Source organism: Petaurus breviceps, unplaced genomic scaffold, assembly GCF_028583685.1.
Source record: "Petaurus breviceps papuanus isolate PSGF00001 unplaced genomic scaffold, PetGlider_PUasm1.0 182, whole genome shotgun sequence".
NCBI lineage: Eukaryota > Metazoa > Chordata > Mammalia > Diprotodontia > Petauridae > Petaurus > Petaurus breviceps.
Window position 1 is genome coordinate 2,299,090 of NW_027185786.1, and position 23,043 is coordinate 2,322,132.

The following is a 23,043-nucleotide window of genomic DNA, read 5'->3' on the forward strand; positions in this document are numbered from 1 at the left end:
CCATCCACCCACCCATCCACCCATCCACCCATCCATCCATCCATCCATCCATCCATCCATCCACCCACCCATCCATCCATCCATCCACCCACCCATCCACCCACCCACCCATCCATCCACCCATCCACCCACCCATCCACCCACCCATCCATCCACCCATCCACCCACCCATCCACCCATCCACCCTTCCACCCATCCATCCATCCATCCATCCATCCATCTATATAAAAATTTCAAAAAGTCACGCTCTGCTTTAGTTTCCTCATCTGTAAAATGGGGATAGTAATATCATCTGCCTCACAGAGGGTCCAAATGAGAGATTATACACATGTAATGCACACATATAAACTTATGAAAGATTTAAAGAGACATATAAATGTTAGTTATCATTTATCATTATTGGAGATGGGGTGGGAAGGAGAGATGGAACTGTGCTTTACATGCCTTGTTCCCAGGTATGACCACTAGGTGTCACTGCTGTTCTGCTTTCTGCTCAGCACTGCTGATTCTGTCTGGGGCTACGTTTCCTTCTCTGTCCCTGAGGAGGGAAAGAGGATTAGGTTCTTAGCTTAACTCGGTTCCTATGACGCACAGTCCCAGTCCCAAGTCCAAAATCTCCCTCAGGCTCAAGCCCCAGGCACCTTGGCTTCTTAGGGCTTCCATGGCAGTATGGATGACTGAACCATCCCATCTACAAATCTGGCTCCAGGGATGATCACGGCTGGGATTTCCAGGTCCCACAGATAGTCATCTCTGGCATCTGAGACAGAAAGGACAAAAGACATGGAACAGAAACAAATACTTGCAGGCCCATTTCTCAGATATTTGATAAAAGGGAGAGTGGGAAATTAAGTCCTTCTTCCCCCAGTTCAGTTCATGCTATCCAAATTGTGGGTGAACTGGGATCTTTACCCCCTGAAAAGAGGCACAAAGAAAACAGCAGTGAGCAATGGGGGAGGGGGGAAAGGGGAAGCAGCTCCTCCAATTTCTAATGCAATAATTATAGCTCTCAGATAATAAGAGATAAAAATAAATGATAGAACTTTAAAGTTTACAAAGCATTTTCTTCACAACCATTGGGTGAGGTATTAGTATCCCCAATTTACAGATGAAGAAACAGAGGTTTCATAAGCATTTATATTACATCCTAAAGTTTTCAAAGTACTGTACACCTATCTCTTCTGATCATCCTAACCATCTTGTGAAATAATGCTATTTTTATGTCAGTTTTATAGCTGAGGAAACTGAGGTTAAGAGAGCTTAAATGTTTTGGCCAGGACCTCATGGCTAGTAAATAGTTTTCTTCTGAATCATCAGAGACCACAACACGAAAGTCAAATGTTTGCTGATACAAGTGAGTGGGACAATATTTCTGCAGATTTCAAATCTGTCTTATTCCATACTATCCTCTGGGGATGACTGAATACCTTCCCAAAAAATCAGATAATCAAGTGATTGGTCAATTATAAAGAAAGTGAGGGTGGAATAGAAAGGAGTTAGAAGAATCACTCACTCTGAATTTAACTGATCTGTGAATTTCACTGTTGGTTCTCTAAATGGAAGAACTCCCCAATAAGCAGGGAATCGATTGATATACAAGATGTCCCAGAAATCTCAGTGCAGTTTAACATTATAAGCTATAAAATTAAGCTTACTGAAGGACCCAACTGCAATAAGATTTTTGGGACACTTTGTATTTATTAGAAAAAATGAGCCATGTCCACATTTGACATTTTCACTACAAATGATATCAGAAATCAAGAAATCATAGTTAAATAGGAGAATGGCTCAAGTATTTCCTTGTCAAGGCAAACAAAGGTATTTTGCCACACACTCATAGGCAATGGGAAACATTATCTCATCCAGCCTGCCACTTTTCGGTGATCATTATGCATGTGAACAAGTAGACCACCATGAAGATAACTGTGGCTCCTATTTCAATATCAGGCACAGAGGATGAAGAAATAGAGACATTCTATGATGACAAGACTTTTGACTTGACGAGACCATATTCTCATCTATTTAAAATAGTTGTGAAAATGGTCTATGCAAGCATTGAGGGCGTTCTTAACAAAGCTCACAGCTCCACCAACATGACAAGACCTTCCAAATTAAATGAAAAGTACTCTGGTACTTAGTTACATCACTGTGACTCAGTTGGCACATTAGTGTAAAGGGAAAAATAATTTGGAAAAGACAGTTCAGTATCAACAAAAGAAAATGGTCCAAGACTTTCAGGGTGCTTGAAGTCTTATACTTTTTCCCAAGTGGGACACCTGGTGAAGCACCACCTGGTGGGAGAAACCATTTATCAGGAAGAATTTTCTTTGAAAAGAGAATTGGGAGTCATTCTCTGTGATGAGCACTTGACAAAATACACACATTACACAAATGAAACTGTCTTACTAGACAAGAAACAACTGGTTATGGATAGAGCAGTTACTTTCAAATCTCCCATGTGTATAAAACCATTTGGCCTGCTTTTCAAGCAAAGGCTAAAGCCAATATCAAATCTGAAGAAAGATAAAGATGAGAAGATACTGTATCCCAGCTCCTACCCAACCTGCTACAAGATGGCCACTTGAAGCCAAGGGTCAGACAGATGTGAAAACATTGTCTCTATCACTATTTCTTAGCCATGTTTAACCAAAAAAAGTTACCACAGTGAAGAGGTCAAAAGAGCCTAAGTCAATTGGCATTTGATCTCTTTATCAAGTGGAGTAAAATGTCATCCAGGGAACCACCAGTTTCTTTCTTTTAAAAAAAATAATTAATTTACTTATTTTTAGTTTTCAACATTCACTTCAAAAGATTTTGAGTTTTCAATTTTCTTCTCCTCCTTCCCTTCCCTCTCCCCAAGACGCCATGCAATCTGATAAGGCTCTACTTCTACATTCATATTAAACATATTTTTTCACTAGTCACAAAGTAAAGATGAATTTGAACTCATGAGAAGAACCATAAGAAAGAAGAAACAAAATAAAACAACAAGAGAAAAGGAGAGCAAATAGTGTGCTTCCATCTGCATTCAGATTCCAAAGTTCTTTCTCTGGATGTGGATGGCATTTTCCATCATGAGTTTTTTGGAGGCGTCTTGGATCCTTGCATTGCTGAAAAGAGTCTATCAAAATCAGTCATTGCACAATGTGACTGTTACTGTGTACAATGATCTCATAGTTCTGTTCACTTTGCATCAGTTCATATAAGTCTTTCCAGGTTTTTCTGAAGTCTTCCTGCTCATTATTTCTTATAGCACCATAATATTCCATTACATTCGTATACCACAAATTGTTCAGCCATTCCCCAGTTGATGGACATCCCCTCAATTTACATTTCTTTGGCACCACAAAAACAGCTGTTATAAATATTATTGTACATGTGGGTACTTTTCCCCAAAATTTATTTTCCCCCAATTTATTAATTTTTTCTCCCAATTAATTAATTAATTTTTAGTTTTCAACATTCATTTATGTTGTATAGAAGAATTATAATGAATGGGAGAAACCATAAGAAAGAAAAACAACAACAAAAGAAAATAGTCTGCTTTGCTCTGCATTCCAACTCCATAGTTCTTTCTCTGGATGTGAGTGGCATTTTCCATCATGAGTCCTTTGGGATTTTTTTAGGTTCTTGCCTTGCTGAGGAGGGATAAGTCTATCAAAATCAGTCTTTGCATACTGTGACTGTTACTGTTCACAATGTTCTCCTGGTTCTGCTCCCTTCACTCAGCATCTGTTCATATAAGTCTTTCCAGGTTTTTCTGAAGTCTGCTTGTTCATCATTTCTCATAGCCCAATAATATGCCATTACATTCATATATCACAACTTGTTGTCATTCCCCAACTGATGGGCATTGCCTTAATTTCCAGCTCTTGGTCACCATGAAAAGAGCTGCTATAAATATTTTTGTACATGTCAGTCCTTTCCCCATTTTCAGGATCTCTTTGGGAGATAGCCCTAGAAGTATTAATGCTGGGTCAAAGGGTATACATATTTTTATAGCCCTTTGGCTATAGTTCCAAATTGATCTCCAGAATGGTTGGATCAGCTCACAGCTCCACCAACAATGAATTAGTGTCCCAGTTTTCTCACATCTTCTCCAACACTGATCATTTTCTGTTTTGTCATGTTAATCAATCTGTTAGGTGTGATGTGGTACATCGGAGTTGTTCTTTTCTTGTTTTTATGATCTCTTTGGGATATAGACCTAGAAGTGGTCCTGCTGCATCAAAGTGTATACACAGTTTTGTAGCCCTTTGGGCATAGTTCCAAATTGCTCTCCAGAATGGTTGGTTGACTCAGTTCACAACTCCACCAACAATGCATTAACATTTAATTTTCCCATATCTTCTCCAACATTTATTATTTTCCTGTTTTGTTATGTTAGCCAATCTGAGGTGTGATATGGTACCTCAGAGTTTTTTGATTTGCCTTTCTTTAATCAATGATTTAGAGCATTTTTTCATATGACTACAGATAACTTTAATTTCTTCCTTTGAAAACTGCCTGTTCATATTCTTTGACCCTTTATCCATTGGGGAATGACTTGTATTCTTATAGATTCAATTCAGTTCTCTAAATGTTTTAGCAATGAGGCCTTTATTAGAGATACTGAATGTAAAAATTGTTTCCCAGGGAAGCATCGGTTTCAAAAACAAGCTCATTTGTGGAAACCTGCTGAGGATGACAGAAGATTGTGACTAAGTAGCATGAAATTAAATAACACAATTGAGGTGAAAACAAAGTGTCAGAGATTTTGGCAGGCTAAGTTAGCTTGAGAGCATTCCTAGATGGAGGACAGCAAACTGTGAAACCAAAAAGCTCCCATTGTGTTTGCATAATGATCTGTCTCCACTGGCAACAAAAAATCAGCTTCTGCATTTGAATTCTATCATTGGCTATAGCCAATGTACTATGTCAAGAAATAGCAATGACAATTGGGAGAATGAAGTCTGGAAGAATAATGACCTGACCAAATGTGAACAGAAGTTATGTATGCCAGAGGTGACCCCATTTTAAAGGTGCTCAGAAATTGATTTTCAAGCTATCTCCAAAAAGGGATAATTCCAAAAGAATGAGGAAAAAAATTACAGATACCAATTTTACAAAAATAAAAATGATATAAGGGGAAAGACATCACAAGTACTGAACCATGTGGCCATATTCTCATCTATTTTAAAATAGTTGTGAAAATGGTCTATGCAAGCATTGAGGGCATTCTTGACAAAAGCATAAAGGAACAGGCAGACTATCACTGATGTTTTTTCTGTAGTAGATCATGACTTCTCACTCATGAAATTGACTGAAAGGCATTGAAAATACAATATGCCATTGGGTCCATTATCTGTTGGCTTAATATGGTAATAAGCTTAATCTGTTCTTGATGAAGCAATGTAATCACTATTTCCTTTTCTAGGTGTTGACTGTCTATTTCTTTTTTTTTCTTTTTCTTTTTTGGAGGGGGGAAGGCAGGGCAATTGGGGTTAAGTGACTTGCCTAAGGTCACACAGCTAGTAAGTGTGTCAAGTGTCTGAGGCTGGATGTACACCTTCCAGGTCCTCCTGACTCCATCATGCCATTTCTTTAGTGATCTCTTGTAGTATTTTCCTAGGAATCTAGCAAGATCACCAGAGAGATGCAAAGCTAATGAATTGGGGTTAGGGGTAGAGTGGAAAGATAACTGTACTTGGAGAAAGACAACTTGAACTTGAGCTTTGGTGGCAAATCTTCCTCTTTTTCGAACTCTATCTGTGGGTATCATCGTAGATGTGGGAGCTGCAGCTGAGGCTTTCTCACTAACCCTAGTACCTCCTCCTCCAGTCCCAGATCCACTCCTAGAACAAGCACACAGCCCCAAAACCTCAATAGCACAGACGCTGACTAATGGAAACTAGCTGCTGATATTTCCTCAAAACATCAAGAATAACCCTCAATTCCAAAAATAGTTTTTTATCTTAGCAACAGAGGGGCTATGCGTGCTACACATCGCACTTGAGTTTGTTTGATTTGCAATATTTTGCCGATAACCTTGCTGGGTGATCTTGGGCAAGGTTTTTCATAGCCATGGGCCTCAGTTTCCTTATCTGTCAGATAGAAAAATCTCAGAGTCACAGATTTAGAGCTTGAAAGGACCTTACAGGCCATTGAGTCCAACTCCTTTATTTTACAGATGTGGAAACTGAGGTACAAAAGATCAAATGACTTGACTGGGTCACACAGCTAATAAGTGTCTGGGACAGGATCTGAACTCGGATTTTCCTGATTCCAGGTCCAGCTCTCTAGTTCCCAGCCCTTCTGGTTGTCTCTAGTGTGAAGTCTACTTCAATCCTACCACTTGAGGAATATCTTCACTGTAAATACTAAGGAATCTCATCTGGTCCCTCTCATCCCCAACTGTGTATTGGCTATTGCTCCTGATAAGCTTTTCCTGGGTTTCACAGCTATGGAGGTCATCAAAGGCCAACTCCCTCATTTTACAAATGAGGAAACTGAGACCATGGCTCCAACAGATGCCATTTTGGCTAACCCTGAGCAGATCACATAACTTTTCCTGGCCTCAGTTTCACAGCTATGGTGCTTAAGTGAGGAGAGGTAAAAGAGAAAATGGTGCAGTTGAAAAATCTGCCCTAATAATGCAAAAACCCAACAAGCACCTTTTCCCAGGTGGGACATCTGGTGAGGCACCACCTGGTGGGAGATATTTCAGAAAATTTCCCAGGGTTTGACTGTGCTGATCTGAGGAGGCCAGGCATCAGACAAGGTGACCAGGGCTCAGGATGATTGGTTTCTAACTTGGGGGCAAAGGGTCTACAGGAAGGGCTTCTCTGCTTCCTATAATCTTCCTTGTCCATCTAGGGGAGGAGAGAGTGGTCAGGAGTCTCAATTTTTCATCCCCAAACTGCACCTTGGGCCATATTCCCGCTCCCTTCCCTCTTATGCTCTCATCCTCACTTAGCTCTGAAGGAAACCAGAAGTTTCCCACACTTGGACAACCCTCTTGGTCTGGCCACATTTCCAGTAAGACGCTGACATGAAACCCTTGACCAGGCATCCAGGAAGCTGCTAATGTTATTTGGCTGAATCCTCCTTGCTCTTCCCCCAGGACTTCCACGAACCTGGACCAAAAGAGAAACTCCTACTCATGTCCATTTCTGGGGGTCAGGGGAGAGAGGAGCTAGGAATTCCGGGTCCCTGACAGAAGGGAACACCTAAGCTGATAGCAAGACCTAAGAGGGCTTGGTATGCAATAAGCACCTAATAAATGCTTGTTGATTGACCGAGCAAACCAAGAGCCAATTAAACAAATCTCACTATAGCATCTAGAGGCCTCATCATTTCCCCCTTTCTCCTTCCTCCAATGATTTCTTTCCAGTTTATCCTATCTGTAATTTATTTGTCCATGATTTTTGTCTTCCCCATTAGACTGTGAGCTCCTTGAAAGCAGAGGCTATCTTTTGCCTTTCCTTGTATTCCTAGCACTTAGTACAATGCCTGACATATAGTAGGAGTCTAATAAATGTTTATTGACTAACTCACTACACACACACACACACACATATTACACATATACACACACATTTTCCTTTCCCATGATCCAGACCTGAAACATTCTAGTTGTCCTGCCCTGACTTCCCTGGGGTCCTTGGAAGGTTCCTCTGAGATTCAGGGACCACAGTTTTATGGGCAAGGACCTGGACAGTGAATTCCACACTGGATTGGGATGTTGGCACAATATTTGCCAATCAAGACTTTATTCTGTGAACTCAACAAAGGGTATTTACTGACCCTTGTCAGAGATGAAACCCTCCATGACTCCAACAGATACTGCATTTATAGAAGAAGTCCACTTTGGCTAACCCTGAGCAGATCAAGTAACTTTTCTGGGTCTCAGTTTCCCCATTTGTAAAATGAGGGGGTTGGCCTTTGATGACCTCCAAGGTGCCTTCCCAGTTCTAAAGCTAGGATCCTCTCTTCCTTCTAATTTGCACAAGGAAGCACTTTCAGAAAGATGCCTTTGCTTGTTGAAACTTAAGCTTTCAGGTTGCTCATTCCTCATCAGTCTCTGATCTGAGGGGAAATGCGCAAAGCAATGGGGGGTGAGAGGAATCAAAGACAGAGAGTGGCTGAGTGGAGCAAATGCTGCCCAACTTCTTCACGCATCTGCATTGAGGTGCGAGGGTGGAAAGGTGTTTTTTTTTTTTTTCTCAACCTCACAGGGCTGGTGGGAAGATCAACAGACATGAGGCAGGTGAAGCCCACTTTTAAGTGTTCTATTAATATCTATATTGTTTATTTTTAGCTTCAGAGGGTGAGGGTGGGTGCCTTTGTAATGGCCCCTGCAAGTTGCACAGGCAGATTGGCTTCCTGGTACCATGCATGTAGGTCCTTGGAAGGAACCCAACTTGCTTCTGAGATGATGGCTTCTCTTGCCCCACTCTCAGTGAGGCTTGTGGTTGGGTAGGTGGTGGGGATCATTCCGTTTTGCCTCTGTTCTTACATGGTAATTTTTCTCCACTGTTAAATGGGGTCACAGCTTCCTCCCCATCAGGGGGCTCTGGGAACTGGGAGGAGCTGCTCAATGAGGTTCAATTGGACATTATGTCTTCACCATGTGCCATGCACTGTGACAGGCAGGAGGGTGCAAAGACAAAAGTGAGACACTATTGCCTTAAAAAACTCCATCAATTCTACTGGGGGAAAGGAAGAGTTTGCAACATATTGCCAATAAGTAAACATGGAATTTATACAAATACCATAGGGAGTAATGTAAAGTCATTTCAAGAGAAACCGTACTAGTAATGAGGGGTGACTAGGTGGGGGAATCAGGGCAGGCTTCATGTAGGAGGTGTCAGACGAGCCAGGAAGCTTGGCTTTCTGTGAATTGAAGGTAGGAAGGTTGTGCAAGACCGACCCAGGAGATTTTTATGCAAATCACTCAAATAATAAGTTAACAAGCTTTTACTAAGGGCTGATTTTGTATTGGGCACTGGGCTAAGTACTGGTCATACATAGAAAAATGAGTAACAATTCGTGCCTACCTTTAAGGAGTTGACATTCTAATGGGGGCAGTAACATGTACCCATGGGGGTACCACAGGGGATGTAGAGAGTAGAAAGTAGGCAGCCAAATGGGGAAGGCTCTAGGAATTGGAGAAAGGGGCAAGAAAAGCCCTCCTACAGAAGGAGGTAACGTCTAAGCTGAGTCTTGAAGGAAGCTGGCAATTCTAAGAGTCAAAAGGGAGGAAAGAGAGTACATAGGGAGAGGAGACAGCCACCGAGGAAGCTGGAGATGGGAAATGGAGCATTGAGTGTGAGGAACAGCCAAGAGTCCAGAATGCCTGGACTAATAGGGAACATGGAGGGGAGTAATGGATACCCAGGAAGGGGTCAGGTTGGGAAGAGCTTTCGATGCCAAGTTGGGGGACTGGGGGGTTCTTGAATAGGGTATGACATGATCAGATTTGATCTTTAGGAAACTCTCTTTGGCCAGGTGGCTGAGAGGCTACTGCCTTCCTCATCTAGGTAAGAGGTGATGAGAACCTGGACTGGAGTGCTTGAGTAATTGGAGAGAAGGGCTCTCAACTGAGAGATGTGAAGAAAGAAACCAGATTTGGCAACTGACTGGCTATTTGAGGTAAGGGAAAGAGTGAGGTTGAGGATGGCACTAAGGCTGCAAACCAGAGACACTAGGAGGATGGTGGTGCCCTCAACGGTAATAGGAAAGCCTAGAACAGAGGAGGGTTTGTGTGGAGGGGGAAGAGAATGAGGTTGGGGCTTTGGGTGGTATATGCTGAGATGCCAATAGGGCATCCAGTCCAAAATGGTGCTACCTTCTCTGTGAAGCCTCTCCTGATCCCCAATTTGTTAACATTCTTTCCTTTGAATGATTTTGAACTTAATGATCAGAGGTTTGGGTTGGACTCAGAAGGATGTGGGCTCAAATACCACTTTTGACACTTGCTAGCCAACTGGCTCTTAGAGACTCATTTCAGCTCTCCCATTCCCCTGACATCTTTTTGCTATGTGGTCCCATCAGAGCAGTAAGTCCTTCCTACCCCTGTGACCCTGGGCTCTTATTACTAAGCACTTCTCAGGCTCACCTAGCCCTATCAAGCATTTTCTAATGGCTGATGGCTAGGTAGCTCAGTGGATGGAGAGTTGAGCCTGAAGTCAGGAAGACCTGAGCTCAAATCCAGCCTCAGATACTTACTAGCTGTGTGATCCTGGGTAAGTCACTTAACTTTTGTCTGCCTTACACCATTAGAAAAGGAAATGGCAAATCACTCCAGTATTTTTGCCAAAAAAAACAAAACAAAACAAAAAAAACATAAAGGAGTCATGGAGAGTCAGAAAAAAATTGAACAACTAAACAATACAACAACATATGCCTGAAAGGAGCCTCTCCTGGGATGCCAGGTAAGGAGTGGATTCGATCCTGACACTAGGACCTTGTTTATTCATCTAACAGGGGCTTCTCCCAATGGAGTCATTAGGAGATCATACATGTGAGCTGGAAGGAACATTTGAGGTCCCTTAGTCCAACCTCCCCCATTTTAGAATTGAGCAAACTGAAGCCTGAAGGATTAAGCAACTGGTCTGTGGCAAGTTAAGCAGTAGCAAACTAGGGACAAACTGAGGCAGCTGGGTGACTCAGTGCATGGAGTGCCAGTCCTAGAGTCAGGAAGATCTGCATTCAAATCTGGCCTCAGACATTTACTAGCTGTGTGACCTTGGGCAAGTCACTTAACCCTGTTTGCCTCAGTTTCTTTATCTATAAAAGGAACTAGAGAAGTAAGTGGCAAACCACTCCAGTATCTTTCAAAATAAATACCAAATGGGGTCAGGAAGGGTCTGATAACAGGATTGAACCACAAGAAAGTAGGTGTGTCCTAATTTGCATAGGATTCGTTCTTTAAAGCTTGAAAGGACCTGAGAGGCCTTTCTTTTTTGTCTACTCTCATTTTACAGATGAAGAAACTGAGGCCAGAAAATGTAAGTGATTTGCTCCACATTACAGAGGCAGAAAGCAAGAGGTAGAATTTGAACCCAAGTCCTCTGACTCCAAAGTCAGTGTTATTACAGAGACTACATCCCTCCCAGTCTATAAGAAACAGGGGATGTGGTCCTAATTTTATAACTGAAGAAGAAAATAAGGAGCAAAAAATCCCAGGAGAGGCTAGGATTGCCTAGGTCACTTGAGGCTAGCTGGGCCCATCTAAGTCACTGGATTTCTCTGAAGCTCAGCTTTCCCCTCTATAAAATGAGGATTGAGAACCTTTGTTTTTGCCATCTCAAGGGGGGGTTGGAAAGGCAAGGACGAATGAAGCTTTAAGGGTCCATTAAATGTGAGTTCTGGGGGCTTGTTGTATAAATGAATGTCCAGCCGGGCTCTGCCTAGAGTGGAATCTTAAGAAAATAGTCAAAACTTCCTTTTTCTTGTACCCCCAAGGTGATAGAGAGTATTCCAGGAAGGCAGGACCTGAGGGCTTACATATTTTATGAGCTTCAGAGACACTGGGTCCCAATGGAGAGATTTTGATTTATTTATACTGGTACCAAGGAAGGCAGAGGAGGGAACAATTGGATTACCTTATCTGATAGGCAATTGTTTAAGGGAAGGGATGTCCAACCCTAATGTAGGGGAAATAGGAAGGAGTAGCAGGGCTAGAGTGAAGATGAGGTTGGTGTCATTCTACATTGGCCAAGTTCCGGCCATTCACCCTCCTGCAAAAGGACCGTTGTACCTCCAGAGACCATACTCTTGGGGACTTTACCCAGCTCTTCCTCTGGGAACCATAAACAAATCAACAATCCCAATGCTACTAGCGATGAAAAAAAAAATGTATCAATCAATTCCTCTCTGACCCTTCTTGCTACCTCAGTGGTTCCCCAAAACAAAATGCCCCTCTCTGGCCACTACTTCCCTATATATATTGTCTGTCCTTATTAGGTAGGCAGGCAACGAGCGTTTATTAAGTGCCTACTGTGTGTTAGACACTGTGGTAAGTGCTGGAGGTGAAAATCCAAGCAAAAAGAAAGCTATTCCCTTCCTTTCAAGAGCTTACATTCTAATAGCAAAACAATACAGAAAAGCTACAGGGGGTGAGGAGGTCAGGGAGGTTCCTGTGTGAGGGTGTGGCCCATAGAATTAGAAGCACAACTAGGGAAGGGGAAGGGAATATTAATAAGGGAATCTTATTAAGAGCCTACTATGTGCTAGGCGCTGTGCTAAGTGCCGTAAGAATATTGTGTCAGTTGACTCTCCCAATAATCCTGAGAAGTTCGTGCTTTTGTTATCTCTATATAATAATAACAAGATTATATTTAGAATAATATATTATCAATAGTATATTATATTCATTGTTATAACTATAATATATTATCAGTAGTATATTGTAATTATAATCATATCACATTATCAATGGTATATTATATTTATTATTATTATAATTAATGAGGAAATTGAGGCACACAGAGTTTAAGTGACTTACCCACGGGTCACACAGATTTGAATACAGATCCTCCTGACTCCATGCTCAGTGCTCTTAGGCATTTTGCCTCATTCTGTATCCCTAGTGTTTAGCACAGTGCCTGGAACACAGTGAACACTTAATGAATGCTGATTGATTGATTTGGGTCTCCTAGCTACCCAGAGGAATGAAGCATGACTCCCCAAAATGGAGGCCCTGAAAGAAACTCACTAATGGGACAAGCAGACCCTACATGGTAGAAGGATATTCCAGGCTGGGAAGGCCTCAAGAGTTGAAGGATTTTCTAGCATAAGAAGGTAACAGAATCATGGTGGCAAAGGCCTCTAGAATCAGAAGCACAGTCAACACGGGGATTGTGGGCTCCTTGGTTGTCTCAATTTTGTATTTAAGTCTTAGCACTTAACCTAGTGCTTGGCACATAGTAGGTCCTTAAGGAATGTCTTTTCCTTCATTAATTTTCCTATAGCTAACAGAGCAGGGTGAAAGGTGAACTACATAGGAAAGAGAATACATCCTGGGTGGCATTCTAATCCTGGCATTGTTTATATATTAGCTTTGAAAACTCAGGGGAAACCCCTGATGTTCAAAGACTGCCCTCTGAAAAGGAGAGCTAAGGCTCCACCATCCCCTAGTGGAATCCCCAGATGCCTTTGATGATTAGTCCAAGGGCCATCTCCTCCTACACAAAGCCTTCTCTGATTGCTAAAGCCCTCCCACAAATTATTTTGTATTTACTTCCTGTAGTTTTTATATTTACTTATATGTATTCATGTTGTTTCCCCCTCAAAAAATGAGGTCAAAGATTTGTTTTTGTTTCTATATCTCCAGCACAGAGATTGAAAAGTGGCAGGCCTTGATAAATGAATGTTGAATGAATGAATGAATGGACCAACTCCCTTGATGCCCATCCGGTTCCCCTTCCCAGATCAAGAGGGAAATGTTTAGATTCCCCATATTAGGGAACATTTAATGTCATGAAGAAAGCATAGGGGTCATAGTCAGAAAGACTCAATTCCAGACCATAGTCCATAGAATCAGGGCTAGAAAGGACCTTGAAAGTCAGCTAGTCCAGCCTCCTTATTTTGTAAATGAGGAAAATGGGGCCCAGAGAGGGTAAGGGACTTAGCCAGGGTCATACAAGTAGTAGGCACCTGAGGCAGGCTTTGATCTTTCTGCTCTAGTCTACTCACTCACTACATCATGCTTCCTCAATTTGACTCTAACACTGACTGTGGGGATGCCGATTAACCTTTTTGGGTCTCAGTTTTCCCATCTATGAAATGAAAATTACAATCCTTGCACATAACCCTGTTTTCTTATCTGCAAAATGGGTATAATAATACTTTTGATCTGCCTCCCAAAATATAAGGGGAACTCCTGCAGACTGTAGTAGATACTTTGAATAACTAGGAATGGGATTGGGAACAGGGAAAGAGACTTGTCTTAAACCCAAGTGACTCTTCATCCTGAAAGATTTTTAAGAGAAACCTGGCTTTGAAAGGGAGATCGGGTCATGAATAGTCAAGGAGGATCTGCCAGGTGGAAGAGAGAGAAGTGGGGCTAGAGAGAGCAAGAGAAATATGTCCTCCTTCTCTGAGTCATGAAGATTGATTCCCATGCCTCCCTCCTCTTAGCAGAGATGTATAGAACTCAGGTCTATATAAGACATGGACGGTGTGATCATGTGTTTTGCTAAATGGCATCTGTACCATAACTGGTCTTCTTGGTGACAAAGGGGGAGGGTTCCGTTCAGGGAAGGGAGAAGAGTCAGAGGGACATGCTTGCCATGTAAATAAGAAAACACAAATATTATTTTTTTTTAAGAAATGTATTCCCTGTTTGCCCGAGGGAGTGGGGGAAGCTCCCCAGTCTCTTCCAGTTCCCCCGGTAATATTGTTATTATTGCCCTTTCCCTGTCACTTCTAAGAGTTTATAATAGAAGTATTTGGCCCACTCTATAGATGGGGAAACTGAGGCTCAGATGGGTAAGTTGGTATGCCCTGTGAGTGGCAGAGCTGGTACTCCACCCCAGGGCGTCTGATGCCAAGTACAGTCTTCTTTCCACTCAGCTACTCTGTGTTGAGATGCTGAGATCAGAAACAGGAAGAGCCCTTGCGTTCTGTCCCCGCTGCTGCAGGAACCAAGTGAGAGCTGTTTCTCATGGTGGGAGGGGAAGGAGGCACTACTTTTCTCTGAAATGTGAAGACACTGAGGCTTTGGGTTTCCTCTGGTCCTTATGTCATCCCTCTGAGCTGATGTTGTCACAGTCCTTAGTCAATTTCCAACCTTTAGTTTCAAGACTCTTTTATCTTTTGACCTATTAAAACCGCAAATAGACTTAACAGTCATGGCGGCCAAGAGGGGTAAAAGGAATACTGGTCTTAGCATTAGAGGACCCTGGTTTAAATCTGGTTTAATGCCACTTGCTACCTGTGGGTCCCTGGAAAAACCATAACCTCTTTTTTTATCATTGATAAAAGAGGTTGTATTAGAAGACTTCTAAGATCCCTGCCAGTTCCAAATTAATGATTCTGTGTTCAGGGATAAACTGACCCTCCTCAGGGAGTCCAGCGGGGTCCTAATGATAGCATAAGGCAGAATATGATGAGGGCTATTTGAGGGGTACAAAGTGATTGAGGAGATAGGGATGGGGGCAGTTTCCTCATCTGTAAAGTGAAAGAGTTGAGAGCTTTTTTGACTGAGAGATATCAAAGGAGGCTTCATGGAAGAGGTGGTTTTTGACTTGGGTCTTGAAGCATAGATAGAATTTCTCCTGGAAGACATGTGTCTATCCAGGAAAACGAAACTGGTCAGAACCAAAATGAATGTACTTCAGCAATTCAAGGATATGTTATTTTGTTGGCGTCAGGAAGACCTGAGTTCAAATCCAGTCCCAGACTGGATTGTGTCACACTAGCTGTGTGATCCTAGGCAAGCCTTTTAACCCCATTTGCCTCAGTTTCCACATCTGTAAAAAGAACTGGAGAAGGAAATGGCAAACCACTTTTGCCAAGAAAACCCCAAATGGGATCAAGAACAGTCAAATATGACCAAACAGCAATTTAATTTCATTAGTGTGGCTATTGTCTCTGCCAATGCAGATTCTCTACTTTTCTATGGAGCAGATGGTCTTTGAGGGCTGATACTGCCAAAAAAATTTATCACACTGGGAACAACCTAGTAATGAGTCTCTCCAAATTCATCTAAGTAAATTTTTGGTCCTCAAATAACGTGTAAGATAACGTGTGGCCAAATGGGTTGTCTGAATGGATAGATGTGTCTCTCAGATGGCATGTGGATATCTCTGGCATCTAGTTCACTCCTTTCCAAGGCAGATTGTGATTTCTGTATTAAGGGGAGAAGGAGAAGGGCTGTGGTTGTGAGTTTGCTCCTCTCATCTCCAAGAAGAATATTAACATGAGTATACTTGTAAATGTTTAACAATCAGCTCTCCAGAAATGCATGACATATTTTTACATGTAATATGCCTTATTAAAGTTTTCTCCATAACTTTCATAAGTCTGGACAATCAACAGAATAATAGAACAAGTTCTGATTTGTAGTGCTGGTCCATTTCCAGAGTGTAATTGTTCACACTGAAAATTTAATAATTGCCTCTCCTGAGCCTGTACAAACTTGCTCCAGCATACCCCTGAGTATCAGGATAGAATGCTATCTATCTGCCCCATCAAATATTGGTAGTCTGGGAGATGAGTCTGATTCAGAGAGATAGCTGCTTTTCTGGTCTTTCTTAAGGGGGAAGGTCGACCTTGGCTTATACTCATGAGCTTAGCTCCTTCCCACCAAAAGCTGTTTACATGAAATACCGCAACCAAGGGTGTATAGCAAACCTAACCCACTTATTTGGACAAACAGAAATCAGAGAAGCTACACAGTCTGGAATACTCCAGCTTGGTAGGACCTGCCAGAGCTTCAATTCTATTCAATATAGAATTCAATTCAATTCGGTGGTCATTGATTAAGAGCTTACTATGTACAAGGTACTAGGGATTCAACGTGGAAAATGGTACAGTTCCTGACATTAAACAACTTCCATTCTTCTGCAGATAGATGATGCATCATCTAGTCAATATGAGACAGGTTAAGGAAAGGGAAAAATGAGCAAGGTATGGAGTCAGCCAGAGAAATTAGAAAATACTTTATTGTCTTTGAGAATCCATGATTCCCTCATCCCCCCCCCCACCACAATGAGGCATCATAGGAGGGCATTAGTGGGGGAAAAGGTCATGGTCAGATGCCATGACAGACAGCACAAAGTGAACATAGGAGTAGGCAGAAACTACAGGGATAAGGAAAGAGACATCCACAGAGATACTCAGTCACTGCTGGAGAATAGATTCTTCTCACACGGTTTTAAAAATAAGCGAACAAAATGGTTTCTTCTAATCCAATCTATTGCCAGGTCTCATAACCTCCACAATCTCTCTTGTATCTGACCCCTTCTCTCCATTCACATCCAAAGCCACCACCTTCATTTGGTTTCTCTTCTCATGTGGCCTTAACTATTGCAATAGCCTTGTTATAATATAATATAATATGATATGATATAATATATCAATATAGTACAGTACAGTATAGTGTAGTATAACAAGTATGCTCTAGAAAGAGGGACCATTTCCCACTTCATCTTTGAATGTCTTGCACATTAGTAGGAGTTTAATAAATACAGGCTAAATTGAACTGAATTTGTCAAACTCCCAGAATGGTAGAAGCAGATTGAGCTTCCTTGAGAACATGTGTGTGTGTATGTATGAGTGTGTGTGTATAAGTGTGTGTGTATTGTGTGTGTGTCAGGGGAAAGGGATGTGAGTCATTCACTCTCAACGACCTCTACCTTTAGAAGGCAGCATCATGGCTCTGGCTTTGCATTTCCTCTTTTATGGATAGTAAATCTAAGCTACCACAATGGAGTTTGTAGCATTTTATTTTCTCTGCCAAAAATACCCAGGAAGTTATGACTCACCCTGTTCAGATCTGAGCCAAAAAAGCCTTTGACTGAGACTGGTGATATGGGAGCATCTCATGAGAGAACGGTTACTACATGGGGCAGGACAACAAAAATATTGTTGTGTTTGTGAACTGGAAAGACAGCACAGGGAGGTGGGAAAAACCTCAAGTCTGCAAGGGAGAGATTGCCACCCTCCCGGGATTCTGGTGCTGACTCACTGCATGATCTCAGGTAATTACAGACTGAGAGCTAGAAAGAGGTGTGTGTGCAGGAAGGGGGGAGATCTTGGAGCTCATCTGCATCTTCGTTTCATGGATGAAGAGACTGTTACTACCCTCACTCAATAAACTCCAGTGTCTCCCTATCACTCCAGGATCAAATTAGAAATTCCCTCTCTGGCATTTCAAGCCCTTCCAAACCCAATCCCCGCCTATCTTTTTAATCTTTTTTTAATTCCTCACTCCTCTCCACATGCTCTGACATCCAGTGATACTAACCTATTTGCTGTTCCTCCAACACAGCACTCCATCAACTTTTCACTGGCTGCCTCCTATACCTAGAATTCTCTTCCTCCTCACCTCCTCCTCCTTCAAGACTCAGCTGAACTCTCACCTTCTTTAAGAGACCTTTCCTGGGACCTCTGTTCTGACTGCCCCACCCCTTCTTTCTGAAATTACCTTCCATTGACCCTAGATACAGGGTGTCCCCAAAGTCTCTGTGTGGTTTTAAACTTTAATAGTTTAACCCACAGATGGGGAACCTTCAGCATTGATGCCACATGTGGCTTTCTAGGTCCTCAAGTGTGGCCCTTTGACAGTCCAAATTTTAGATAAAAAAATCCTTTTATTAAGTGAATTTGTTCTGTGAAGTTTGGATCCAGTCAAAGGGCTGCACTTGAGGACCTAGAAGGCCACATGTGGCCTCGAGGTCAAAGGTTCCCCGCCTCTGGTTTAACCTATCAGAGTCTCTGAGGTAGAAAATCTCACTAGAACTTTGTGAATACCCTGTATATTTTGTTCCTACCTAATTATTTGCAGGTTGTCTCTTCCATTAGACCAAAAGTTCCTCGAGGGCAGGAATGAAACTTTTGCTTCACTTTGTAACTTCAGCACTTAGCTGGGTTCCTGGGATGTGCTGAGCCTTTTAATAAGTGCTTGTTGACCTGCTGACCATTTATGTGAGATCCTTGAAAAGCATAAAGAATTACCGTTGATCAACAGGCACTTATTAAATGCTAATTATGTGTGAGGCGTTGTATTAGGTGATGGGGATTCAGAGACCTAAAAATGAAACATCCCTTGGGGTGATAATCATTACATTGGTATCTCAGGGACATTTCTACCACAAAGCCCTTTCCTGGACATTATCTTTGCAGGGGCACCTCATAGCCCTGTGAGGGAGGCAGAGCAGGGATTTGTATTCCTTTATTTCTTGCCTCACCCCATCTCACAGAGGAGGGGATGAGGTCAGAGAAACGAAGTTAGTTGATTGCCCTGGGTGCAGAAAAAGCAAGGGGCCAGGGAGCCCAGGAACTCAGGTCCCTGCTTGGTCATCAGCATTGTGTAACCTTGAGAAAATGTTTTCCCTCTGTGGGACTCAGTTTTCTCCTCAAATGAAGGTTAGACTAACAGATCCCTAAGGTCTTCTTCAGAAAAGAGTTATGGACTTGTAGTTAGAGGACCTGGGCATCAAACACTCATAACCTTGTCCCTTAACCTCTCTGGGTCTCAGTTTCCTCATTTGTAAAGTGAAAGGACTGGACTAAATGGTCTCTTTGGTTCCTTCCAGCTCTATGTCTATGTTTTGATGATTCCTTTTTAAAATTTTATTTTTATTGTGGCTTTAACAACCCATCCAAATGCAACATTTCAATACCCAAATGCAGTGGAGCCAGGGCCAACACCCAGCTCTCCTGACTCCTGCGCCAGGGTTCAAAGACAGGCTTTTTAATAAAAGTATAATTAATGCACGGAGTCTGGTCTGTGTAACCTACCATGGGCTCTGAGATGGGGCTGAGCTCACCAGAAGGAATGTGGGTGACGTTGCTGGCTCCTGCCTCTCTCCCCTGTGGCTCAGGATATGCCCCAGCAGGTCGAAGGGAACCACTTAGCCAGCAAGCTGGTGCCTGCTAGCTGCAGGCTGGTGCATAGCTCTCGAGCTTTCTAACCTTGAAAGAGAGTCAGGAGGAGTGGGGGATGGGTAGGAGAAGGCTCACTGCCAGAGACGTCAAGATCCTGCAGGGGCAGGAGGAATTCTCTGGTGTTCAGTCTCCTTTGTGAATCTATAAAGCTCATGGGGTACACCAAAGCCAGGTGCCTAGCTCTGGCCCAGGGTTCCTTAGCCCTGCTCACTGGGGTTATCTGGACTGCATTCAGCAGAATTCAGGAGTTCCTCAGCCCACAAGCTTTTCTATCTGACTCTCCATAGGTCCAGGTGAGAACCCCAAGTCTGCCCAGGTAGGTACTTACTACCTCAGTGACCCTGGACAAATCACCTAATATCTCTGGACTAATCTTCCTCATTTGCAAGGTTGGACAGGGGTCTGGTTCTATGAATCAGAAATGGAAAGGTGCCTATAAATCATGGGATCACAGATTCAGAGTTGGAAGGGACCTTAGAATTTATTTAGTTCAAGGGTTCTTAACTTAGGATCTGTGAACTATGTTTTTTTTATGTTTTATACTTTTTTTAAATAAGTTTTTACTGATGCATTTTCAATATCGCCATAGTTTCCTCCAGCATTCTTCCCCCTATTCCTCTCAAAGAGCCACAAATAGATTTTTTAAAACAAAAAAAAATCAGTATGACATATGAATACATTGAAAAAGTCCTAAAACATGTGCAATGTACAAGACTTGTATACCTCACACCATTAGGAGGAGTAAGCTGGGGTGTCTTCTCACGTCTCTTTTTTTTTTTCAAGTCATGCTTGTCCTTTATCATTTTGTAACATTCATTTTTTGTTTTTTGTGTGTTTGTTTTTTTCTGTTTGTGTTGTTTTAGTCATTATGTATAGTGTTTTCCCAGCTCTGCTTATTTCCCTCTGAATTAGTTCATTTAGATCTTTCCAAGCTTCTCTGTATTTATCATTTCTTAGAGCACAGGAATTTTCCATTATATACATATTCCACAATTTGTTTAGCTACTCCCTAGATGATACACTCCTTTCCAAAATGGCTGTACCAATTTACATCTCCACCAACAATAGACTACTATTCCTACCTTTCCCCAAACCCCTCTGACATTGACTATTTCCAGCTTTTGTCATGTTTTACAATTTTCAGGGTATAAAATGAAACTATCAGGGTTGTTTTGATTTATATGTCTCTTATTATTAGTGATTTAGACCATTCTTTCATGTGGTTGTTAATAGTTTGCAATTCTTTTGAGAATTGTTTACTCACATCCTTTAACCACTGATAATCATTAAAAATCTTATTTTGGACAAAGTTTGAATTAATCAAACAAACTGCTTTGATTGATTTAAAAATACCTCTCCCTGTGTCAGCAATTTCAAAGACCAGAGGTGAGATTCCCCTTATCTTGGAACTTACTACATCCTGAGACCATACAATGTAAACAGGGGCTGCTCTGGATCTTCTCAATTTGCATTTACAACCAAGGAACTCTGGTAACCAATGGAAGTCATAAAGCTTTGTGACATGGTCATCCTGAATTGGGATGGCTCTAAAAATGTATAAAAAGTCTTATGATTCCTCTGTTTGCCAGTCAGGACTTTAGTCTTGCACTCCTTGTGCAAGTTCTGCTAGATCTGGGGAATAAACTCTGTAACTGTGTATCCCTATTGGCTTGTCTCCTTTAACCAAACCTTTTCTAGATGTCGACACCACTTATCTATTGGGGACTGACTTTTGGTTTCATATACATATATGTTTATAGATATGAATATATGTGTGTGAATTTACCTATACATTCACACACATACATATGTATGTATATGATACCTAACCCTCATCAGAGAAATTACAACTATGTTTCAAGAATTTTTTTTCCCTCGGTACTTCTATGTGTTTTATTTTAGACATTTAAAAACACACTTCTGAGAAGGGGCCCACAGGTTTCCACAGATTGCCAAAGGAATCCATGACATACAAAAAGGTTAAGAACTTCTGATTCACATTCAATCCCTTCTTTTTACAGATTAAAGAAAAAAGATCCAGAGATATTAAATGACTTGCATACAGTTTCATAGCTTCATCAACAGTAGGACTGGGTTTTGAGCCCAGATATTCTGATAGAGCTTGGCAGCCAGGTGGCACCATAGTAGAGAGTGGTACCTGAAGTCAGGGAGATTCAACTTCTTGAGTTCAAATCTGGCCTCAGACATTTCCTAGCTGTGTTACCCTGGGCAAGTCACTTAACCCTAAGTTATTCAGTTTCCTTGCCTATAATATGAGTTGAAGAAGGAAATGGCAAACCACTCTGTATCTTTGCCAAGAAAACCGCAAATGGCATCACAGACAGTTGGACATGACCGAAAGCAACAATTCTGGTGCTACACCCAACATTCTTCTCCCTACTCCGTACCACTGTTGCTATTCTCTTGTTTCTGCTCTCCTATTGCTATCTCTCTTTGGCCTGCATCTTCATTTTCCTCTCTTTCTAAGGACTAGCCTTAGAGCTGCTCTTCTCAGCCCAGATTTGCATCCCCAGAGAACGACGGCTCCCTTACTTCTACTTGTCTCCCCAACATCCACCTCTTACCCATCTTTGGTCTCCCACTGGTCCAAGGCAGGAGGATTCTAGAAACAAAATATTAACACTCAGGCACCATAAACAAGGGTTTAGGAGTCTGTTTTCATCCAGCATCCAGCTCCATTCCCCAATCCCATAGCCAGAGTGGACCTAGAGGTTGATCTACAATGACAGCTAACCTCCAGTTCAGAGAACCAGGGAACTTTAAGGCTGGCAGACACCTTAGATATGATATCATTTTTCTTTGTCATTTATCTTTTTTTATTTATCTTTCCACCTTCCACCATCCCCAGACAATCTGATCTCCCTAAATCTATTTGGCTGTGGTTAATATTAAACCAAGTTTGCATTTCCTGTGCAAATATCAACTAGTGGTGAGGGTAGCAGCCCCAAGCAGGTGAGTTCCCATTGTTCTCCCTGGCTGGGAGGGACTCTCCTGGCATTGCCCAGGGAGAGAACTGAAATCAGCCCTCAGTGAATCTCTAGTCATCCTGACCTCTATCTGGCCGCTGGCCCCAGAAGGCTCCAGAGCAGAAAGTGAGGCTGGTGACTTTGCACAGCCCTCCCTCACTGAAATCCAATTCCCTTGCAAGTCATGGCATCACCTTCCTGACATTATAGTCCTCTTCAAGAACACAGTTACAACAGCATAGCTGGTTAGATTGTAAGCTTCCTGAGGGCAGGGACTTAGCATTTAGCACCACGCCTGGGATGTGATAGGTGCTTAATAAATGTTTATTTACTGATAGACTGAAGCATTGATGAAACCCCATTCTCTCAAGGGTAGAGGCTGTGTACTTAAAAGTGAGTTGAAATGAGTTTTCCCATATGGAAAGTGGGCAGAGCCTTCCCTAAAGTCCTGGACCAC

The 23,043-nt window shown here is 42.0% G+C and overlaps 2 protein-coding genes across 2 annotated transcripts in view; both read left to right on the plus strand.

Moving 5' to 3' along the window:
- Window positions 1–19,591, plus strand: part of ADGRG5 (adhesion G protein-coupled receptor G5) — a 40,060-nt gene extending 20,469 nt beyond the window's left edge. The window contains exon 12 of the mRNA XM_069087492.1: window positions 19,536–19,591. Within this exon, the coding sequence (XP_068943593.1) occupies window positions 19,536–19,591 (56 nt within the window). The remainder of the gene's footprint in view (window positions 1–19,535) is intronic.
- ADGRG1 (adhesion G protein-coupled receptor G1) overlaps window positions 1–23,043 on the plus strand; it is a 171,991-nt gene that overhangs the window by 63,915 nt on the left and 85,033 nt on the right. The window lies entirely within an intron of this gene.